At 38.9% G+C, this 9493-nt stretch overlaps 1 protein-coding gene across 1 annotated transcript; it reads right to left on the bottom strand.

Moving 5' to 3' along the window:
- Window positions 1-513: 513 nt before the first annotated feature.
- Window positions 514-9449, bottom strand: timp2b (TIMP metallopeptidase inhibitor 2b). The gene is made up of 5 exons (XM_044332081.1): window positions 9108-9449; window positions 2603-2703; window positions 2408-2516; window positions 2152-2276; window positions 514-2013 (listed from the first exon to the last, which is right to left on the bottom strand). Exons 1-5 carry the CDS (start codon window positions 9226-9228, stop codon window positions 1816-1818), a joined length of 654 nt encoding a protein of 217 aa, XP_044188016.1. The 5' UTR covers window positions 9229-9449; the 3' UTR covers window positions 514-1815.
- Window positions 9450-9493: the final 44 nt, after the last annotated feature.

Here is a 9493-nt window from a genome sequence, read left to right as displayed (position 1 = left end):
AGATATCTTTCAACATTACAGTCTTTTTAGTGCCAAAGTCCTTTTTTTTGTTACTATACTTCCACCGCAGCTCAACAGGGAAATACTGCGGAAACATAAAGAGGGAAATTAATGCTAAAAAGACTGTAAATGTGGCAGATATCCATTTGATATGATTAACTCAGACTGCTGAAGCCTCATATAAACTTCAGATTAAAGCATTTTTGCACAATGACTGTGTGGACACACTGTGGATTTTGGCCTCCATCACTTATATTAAAAGTGCATTTGAAGGGGATCTTTTAATAGCCAGTATGAACAGGAGGAATGATTACAGTGAGGAAAACCTCTTTCAGTGTTCATGTGGGCACTTGACTGTTGTTTTAAGACAGATTTGAAAAATTGTGAACCTATCCTTTCAAACAAAATTTGTATATTGTGTGCATGTCACTAACAAATAAAGCTACTCTGATTCTCTGCTGAAATGCTGGAGTCTTGAGCAATGAAGTGAAAGTAACCAGTGCAAAGCGCAGGTCAGAACAGGGTTTGGCATTTAATATAATAGTCAAATGTACAGTATTGTTTCAGTTGGTCATGCATGCAAAAATCACCTTCTCTCAAAAGTCTCATGTGAAACCAGCACAAGACATCACGGTACCCGACTAAAGTTTCAAATGAATATTTTTACACTCTCATATTGAAATCAAATGACATTTGCCTGACACTTTAATGTTCATTTCCATGGCTCTGCAAGTGGATCGTGGGTTACAATAATATGTTCTTTATTTCACTGGCCAAAATGATGAGCCAGTCAGACAGTTAACAGTTAGGCTTACAGTTTGACCTTTAATGCACATAAACTGTATCTTATACTTCTGTTAAAATATTATGTCTTTAAAAAATACCAATGGTGTCATTTGTCACAAAAGTAAAAAAAAAAAATGTGGGAATTTTTTCAACAGAATATGATGAATCATATAACATCCTTAAATAAAATATGTTCTTACACTAAAGCATTACAAAGAGAAGAGCTGTAATATATAAAAAAAATACAAAATTGAGGACTCAATCCTCTTTTTCAGACATTTTTCATTAGAGACAATATGACTGCTGTAACAGTTATGTTCAAAGTGCATTCTTGTCTATTCAGGATTATTTAGAAAAAAAAAACAAACAAAAGCAAAAGCGCTGATTGTGTGCACAGGCTGGCACCTGAAACGTGATCATTAACATAACACTCTCCAAACAGGTTTGCCACTCATCTCAAAAACATAAGTGGGGGGGGGGGGGGGGGGGGGGGTTTGCATACTCAGCACAAGAAAGAATCTGAAGCAGGACAGGCAAGAGGCAGCAATCACTCCTTGTGGTAGCTCTGCTGTCACAAATCAGGAAGCTGATTGCTGGCTGTTGCTATTTATCAGGACACAGATTCACAGAATTGCCATACTTTTCAGTTATAGGTATGTATGTCTTTCATATTAGAAATTATAGTTCATTTTAAACAATATCTTTGGTTAATCAGGAACAAAAATGCTATGAGCAGTAATATGTAATTGTGAGAATTCCCTTTATTTCAGCTGAAGAAGTGGTTTATGAGGAAGTGCTTTGAAGTTAGGAAAGTGCTGATTTCATAAGACTGTTGATTAAAAACATAATGAGTCCTGCAAATAAAAAAATTTTTTTTACAACTTCACCACGGAGAACACACCCTGTGGCTTTCTTAATGAGAAAAAACAAAATAAAAATTTGAATGGTTGATTTATTTGTATTTTTTGGTATGGATATCTTAGTGTATTTCAACTGCAGTCATCCTCAGACCATTGCATTGTGGTGGAGTTAAGGGTCTTCGATATCCAGGAAATCCTTTTTGGGTGGGGCTGCCCCTCTGTACCAGGCACAAGAGTCATCACTCCTCTTGATACAAGCATAGTATTTGGCCTGCTCTCCACTGACTGTCTTCTCTGTCACCCAGTCTGTCCACAGGCACTCTGCTGGGCCGCTGATCATGCACGGGATGGAGGCGCAGTGAGTGATCTGAGGATTCGAGAAGAGATCGAGATTAGGGGTTGAACTCACAACAGGCAATCCATCTTTCAAGATCAATTTATTTCTTCTAGTTTCTGGCAATGATGAAATAGTAAATTCTACTTCAACCACTGAATATTGTTCTACCTTGCATTCGCAGCCCATTTCGTAGCGCTGAATCAGGTTCTTCTTCTGGGTGATACTCATGTCCTCCCAGGGCTCAATGAAGTCACACAGTTTGATATGCATCGTCCCATCATCTGCCAGTTTGCCTAGAGTGGAGGGGGAGTGTAGTAGAGGCAATGAGGTAACACGAAAACTAATATGGGGATGTAACAAGGAATGAAGGTGAGTAGTATATTTTATAATCTGTACAGGGCATGTGATGTGGTTACAGTTTTACCTGTGATAAGATACTCCTTCTTGCCATTAGTCTCCAGAGTCACTCCACACACAGCAGAAACTGGCGCAGTGTAGACAGCATCAAATTCCTGGTTAGGACCTTTGAACATCTGACAATTCAAACAGAGAAAAAACATTCAGTTTCATATTGGAATTAAATATGTACACAGGCATGAACGAGCTTTATCCCACATACCTTGATCTGCTTGATGTCATACTTGATCTGTTTGATGGGGTTGCCGTAGATGTCGTTGCCAACATCAACCTCCTGGCTTCCAACCACCTTTGCCCTGATAACTGTAAAGAGAAAAAAACAAAAAAACAACCCGCATTTACTTTGAATGTATTTGAAGAGAAGCTTTTTTAAGTCAAACGGTATTGTCATGTTTAAACTAAACTGGATCTGGGTTTGCCTGTATCTGATCTAAGCCCTGCCCAGGTCTGGCATGCCGAGGTTGGCCACAACACATTGCTGTGGCTTGGATCTGAGGATTTTGCATGTGCCAGGTGCTGGGAAGACAGAGGCACATGAGTGTTTCATCAGCTGTAATCAGAGGGAGGAATGTATGCTGCCTGCTCCCAGGCTCCTGGGCCGACACAGGAGGAAGTCAGTCAGCAATCTTTGAAAACTAGAATGAACTAGAATGCTCCCCTTGCCCCCAGGCCTCTCTGCCGGCCTGCCTCTCTGTCTGGATAGAGGTGCTGACATGCAAATCAGCCTCTCTCTTTCACATGCAGCCTTCCCCCTTCTTTCTTGCGCTCTCAAGTTCCAGCTTCCAGATTCGGAGAGGTTTGGATGGGGGAAAAAAAATAACAGTTCAAGTGGAAAAATATTATCAGAGCCAAATGGATGAGTCTTTGAGCTTTAGTAAGGCCAAATACTGAGTATTCAACAAAAAAATATGACTCACGTGTTTCACAAACACTACCTCTTTCATGTGAATCCAAATGCTGAAGTACAGTAATAGCACTAATCATATGCCAGTCAAGCTAAATACCTATGGATTACTTGTATAATACAAGTTGATGACTGTATAGCCATGTGACTACTACATTGAAAAAGGTTTACAAAATCACATTTAAAAATCAAGCTTTAAAGTGGAGGAGACTAGCAACAGAGCTAATGTTAACCAGATGTTCTCTCTGAAGTCCCAGTTCAGTCCTCGCTTTCTCGAGGTGGCAGCTACTGACTGCCTCAGTCCATCACTGGCTTGCTTCCTTACCAAATAAGATCAAGCCTTTTTCACTTGCTTTTTATATGACTAAGGTATGAAGCTGCGAGCCATATGTGCCCTAATTCAATGACAATAGAGGCTTAGAGAACATCTCCTTTTAAGGGTCTAAAGAGTCGACCTTTAACAAAAAGAAAACAGGGAAAAAAGGAGAGTGTGAGCACAGATGGAGAAAGTGATGGAGTGATGAGGATGGTTGCATTCTGCAGGCAGAGAGAGAGAGAGAGAGAACAGCAGTCACATTGCAGAGGTAGTATTACCCAAAGAGACAGCTCTGTATAGCAATACTGTGATACTATCACAAACATACAAGTTGACAAGGAGAAGAAGAGGAAGAAAGAGAGAGGTGGGACTTAGCTTGTCGCCAGGAAAATGTGAAAGATACTGAGTCATGCAGGCTGCAGAACTGCTCTGACATACAGTAGCAGCTATACCGAAATACAAGCTGTCCACACTGCCAAGGTCACTAATAGACACTATTTGAAATCACAAACTGCACTGAATTATTCTCTTTACCAAATAATTTTGGTTTAATCACAAACTCCTTCAAACACTGAAGCATATTGTGCTTGTGGTGCTGTGAAACTCAAACGTTTCTGGCTACAAAGTGGATTAGTGGTAATCCCCTTTGCCTGAGTGTGCAGAATCACACACAGATCATTTCTCCTCCTACGAGTGTTAAGTAGGGCAGGTGGAAATATGTACAGTATGCAAAAAAAAGCGGAAACATGTGGCTTATGGGAGTAATAATATATGATTTGAGCTTTTCCAATAGTTCCTGCTGAGGCTACTTGGGCTTCAAATGCAACTTCAGTTAAAACGGTGCTGAGTGATAGGGGTTAGCTCTTTAAATTGCATTCAGCATGCTACAATTAGTCAAAATAAGATTAGAACTTGCAGTTTAAGGTTACATGTGCATTTTTTTCCATCTGTTATTCTGCACATCTGCATTAAAGTTGTGGTTCCAGCTATTTAAATAAATAAACAATATTATATAATTTTGTTTTTTTCCATGGAAGTTCCACTGAAGCACTCACTGGTATTGCTCGAGTTGATATATGGTGTCTTATAGTTCAAGTAATTTGGACATAAAGCTTAATTTTCTACACAGATGTACAGTGTATACCAAATTCTCATAGGGCATGATGATGTTTACTGGAACAGGCTGACCAAACTCTATAAGAAATCATAAGTTTCAGCAAACTGAGGACTAAGGAACCATCTAATTTTCTAGTTACACAAACAATAAACACATTATTTTGTATGTAGTATTGTGGTGAAGGGAGTGCTTTAAAAAACAAAGAGAAAAAGAGAAGAAAGCAAATGCATGTTAAGTAATTGCAGGGCCTGGACATCCATTTTCCCCTCTGAGAAGCCGCAAAGTGCTTGGATTTGAATGAGAAAAGCTAAACTATAAATTCACACGGCTCCTCTATTGGTCCTATCCAAGATAGATGGATTAATCTACCATTATCGCTTTGTTTTCTTTGAAAGATGGTGCTCTCTTTGGTGTCTAAAACCCCTGTCAGTGCGTAAATATGACGATCAACATGGCGATGCTGATGTACAAATGTTCATATACAGTATTCTATGCTTTGCACTAAAGGTGAGCATTTCTGCATAAAATTACAAGTGATATTTGCTTTAGAGAGCCCATAAACTGTTGTGCTGTGCAGATCCACGCAAAGCGTTATCATTGGTGATGCTGGACTTTCCAGCAGCTGTGGCGAGAGCTTGCACACATTCAACCTGGCTCAAAGGAGGGAAATCTGGTTTTAATGTCAGCTCTGTTTACACAGCTTGCAGCGCTGTGTTTATACCGGAAGTCACGTTAAAGCCGGCTTTCTTTCAAGATCTCAAATGATTTGCTCTGCTTCTTCGCAAAAGCTGTATAGGTGCACTCTATAATCACAGAGAATCATGAAACAAACATAATCGCTGAGAATTGTGAAGTAAACAGTGAATACATAACGAGCACAGCATATGACCGCCCGGCATTCCTCTGCCTCAGCCAAAGACCCAGGGGATGGATTTCGATTTATGAGGAGAGATTTTTTTGTTCCTGCTCTGTCTGTTTTAACAAGATAAAATGGAAGTAGATGTTTACAACTAAAGCTAACCTGTTAGTTTGTATTTGTTTACTAGAATGAAGGCAACAGAACCAGGGTCAGCTTGGGGCAGAGGTGGAAACTATAATCTAAAGAATCTACCTCCATTCTTTACAGTATCTTGACTTCCCACAAAGAATACTATATAAAGTATAATAGGTCATCTTCAAAAGGGGCCCAATGATGCAATGATCTCTCCCAAATGTGTAGTTTTTACAGTCTGCAAACTTTGACTGTTCTTCTCAATTTCACTTGAGACTTACTAAATTTACAAGCCCTCTTCTTCTTGAGTAATTTTCCATACACTCCAGACACTCTGACTCTGCGTCTCTGCAACTTAAGTAATACTTTCACTTCAGTAAACTGTCTCACACTAAATGAGGGAGGAAATCAAGGAAAAGGAAATGTCTTACTGTGGAAATGTCTTACTATGCAGTAACAGCATGGAAACACCAGTCTCATCCTACATACATACGTACTAATACTATACTTAATGCACTTTGCTTTATTTTAACACATAATGTTAATCATCTGTAGTTCAGAGGATAGTAGACCAGAAACTATGATCAACATAATCCAGCTAAATCCATGGTGGATAATGAGCTTCACTTTGAATATGGCAACTCAGCGTTGCATTTCATCACTCAACATAGTCAGCCACCCATTCATCGTCTATTTAGCAGCTGCTGAGTTTACACACCAATTACCACGCAAATTCACAAGTTTTCTCTCTGGATTTTAGCTTTGCTTTGCTTAGCCTTGCTTGTGCAAGTTCACAAATACTGAACAACTTTAGTTTGGTATGGCTGAAAGATTCCTGATGAGGGGGAATCAAGAACATTTTGGCAAAATAAGCCGATGTGATTATTCATGTTAGTAGGTGGGTCTATCCATGGTGCTGAAGCGTGGGCAACAGGGTCAGGGTCATGTTAGGATCTGACCTGAGGGACTGTGATAAAACAAATCTTTCTGGAAGCTGAGCTGACTCTAAGCACCTTAGGTTAGGTTTAAAACAATCCGCAGGATAGTCAGAAACCTGCACTCTCTACCTGACCTGAAAATGCATCTAGAGCTTATTTTAAAGGCAACTCTTCATGTGGAGCAAGGAAAGTGTACACAACATTGACTGTATATAAATATGGAAGATGCATCTCTACTTCCTACCGCTATGCAAAAGTGAAGCTAAAATATCTGCTTTCTGGAAGCTGCCATCTTGCTTGTGTGACGTCATTTGGAGCCAGAGTCAGTGCAGTAGAGTTGAGCCTGCTGCCTCATGGAGGTTTGAGAGCAGCTATGAAACATGATTCACACCCCTTTTTATATTGTCAAATAACTAATTAAAAACAAACTTATCAGAAAACTTAGTGTCTGGACAAACATCAGTGTGATAAGAACTACCTAAAATGATAGAGTTAATCTTTGGGGGGAAAAAAATTGACATGGACTTTGAATTTTTAGTTTGACTCATGTCCCTTCCGCTAACAAGGAGGGGGTCGGATTTATGACCTATACTGCAGACAGCCACCAGGGGGGCCATCAAGATGTTTTCGCTTCACGTTTTTTTGGGGAGTGGTCATGACGTCCATATTTATATACAGTCAATGGTACACAATGACACTAAAAATGTTAACCATCCCCATGCAAAAGGTTAGAAATTGTTTAATTCAAAGAGTCAAAGAAAGACAATGTTACATCTTAATCTTTGCTATATTTTGTAGTTATGTTGAGGGAAAAACAACTATACTGTATGTCACACATTTTGTATGTCTATCATAATTTATATTTGTCAAAGTAAGACTGTATTGGAAAAACATTTTTGACTTTTTGTATTATTATCAGGACAGTTATTATCATTGTTTGTACTAGTTGCACTAGCCAAACTGAACTCTTGGATATACTGAAGTATTTCCTGATAAATTCAAAGTTATTGTAACAAGAAATAGTAGGTATACTTAGTGGATTTTTAATTTCCCTCCATCTATCTAGGTTCCTTTCATTAGCTACCCGGCTGCATTTGAATCAGCAACTTTAAAATGATCTCAATGAAAAGGTTAAAGCAACAGCCGAAAAATCTGATTTTCCTTTACGGTAAACCCTGCAGCAGGATAATGTGGTTTCTTCATCCTCCAGCGCCATGGAATCCAATGGTAAAGAGAAACCTTTGAATCAAGTCAGCTTCTGTATACATACCACACACTCAGCCAGCTCACAACCAAGAAAAAAGACCCCAGTTTAAATAGCTAGACAAGCTGGTCACTGTTAAGACTCTCGTTAGCTTAAGGCCTATGTTGAAGGCAGCAACAAGCAGTGTTTTGTAACAGGTAAGATAGGAGGGAAACTATCCATAAGGCCTTAAATTGCAATTGAACTGACATTTAGCAGTCCTTAAGGAAGTGCACCATAAACCTCTCAATCACTGAGTTGAGGACAGTAAGAATTATTCCTCTTGCATGATCCTTAGCTTGGTTGCATTTTACTTTAAATCTCCCTATTTAACATTTATAAGCAGTATACAAACAATTAATAAATGGTTTGTAATACATTATAATGTAGTTTTTATGAGATATAATGACATTCTAAGTGTTTATTAATCTACAGTATTTGTCCATAATTATAACAATGAACAATTATCAATAAGTCATTCATTATCTGTTAATTCACCAGTCTCCAGATTGATAGTTGTCAGCAAATACATTAATAAACACTTATATCCGCTAAAAATTACATTACAGTTTGTTATAAACTATTCATTGAATGACTTAATACTGCTTATTAATGCTAAATAAAGGAATGGAGTCATTTAACCCTTAAGGGTACTTTCTTCACAGTTTACTCACAAAGATGAGTGTTTTCTTGTGAAACATCCACAAATGATAGTTAAAGGAGTTTAAATGACATCAAAGAAAACTGTAATCAGACTGATCAGTAACAGGCAATGATGGTGCAAAAATTAGATTGGATGCCTCACGATTAAGGAAAACTGTTGTAAGCAAATATTTTACACTTGGTGCCTCTATTGTACTGTACTGTAGATCAAAAGGTATTCAAAAGTTACCATATGAGATAAAAATGCCATAAAGTACATGATGTACACTGATGTCACCATCAAGACTCGAGAATCACAACAGAAGATTAAAAAAACAGACAGAGGAGGGAGGTGGAAAAAAGACTGAGAGACAGAAAATTCCAGTCCATCCTCCGCCCCCTGTAATTGTAAACATAAGAGTAGGGCTCGTTTGCAAAGTTTCTCTTCTCGGCATTTGCAGTTTCTTTGTCAAAAAATCAATAAGTTGTTCCTCGACATTGTATATTTAAATATATAATGCGATGTTCATTTATCTTAGTCAGCGAATCAACTTACCGACGTCTGAGTTGCAAAACGCCTGTTGAGGATGCGCAGGGGAGCAGCTGCAGGCTTCTGCTATTTCTTCCACTCGCCAAAGAAACAGGATGGCCAGAGTGACAAAACAACTGTTCACCATCTTTGAAAGCTTCACTGTTTAATTTACAGGATTTGAGAAAGTATCAGGAAAGTTGTGCAGTTGTGCAGTCCGGTAAAGGAAATGAACCAAGAACGTCCACAGCTTCAGAAGATCCACTTGTCAGAGTGTGAGATGCACAAGGCATGAGAGGGAGTTCCTTCCTACTGAAGACTGCACTCAAGACACCTCCTCCAAATCTGTTTTCCACTACCGTCAGAAGCACTGCGTTTTATTACTGCAGGCAGGCAGCAGACTCCTCCCCTGC

The sequence above is a fragment of the Thunnus albacares genome, chromosome 17 (genome assembly GCF_914725855.1).
Source record: "Thunnus albacares chromosome 17, fThuAlb1.1, whole genome shotgun sequence".
Lineage (NCBI taxonomy): Eukaryota > Metazoa > Chordata > Actinopteri > Scombriformes > Scombridae > Thunnus > Thunnus albacares.
Note: the sequence above shows the minus strand (reverse complement) of the source record. Positions and strands in the feature narration are given on the sequence as shown.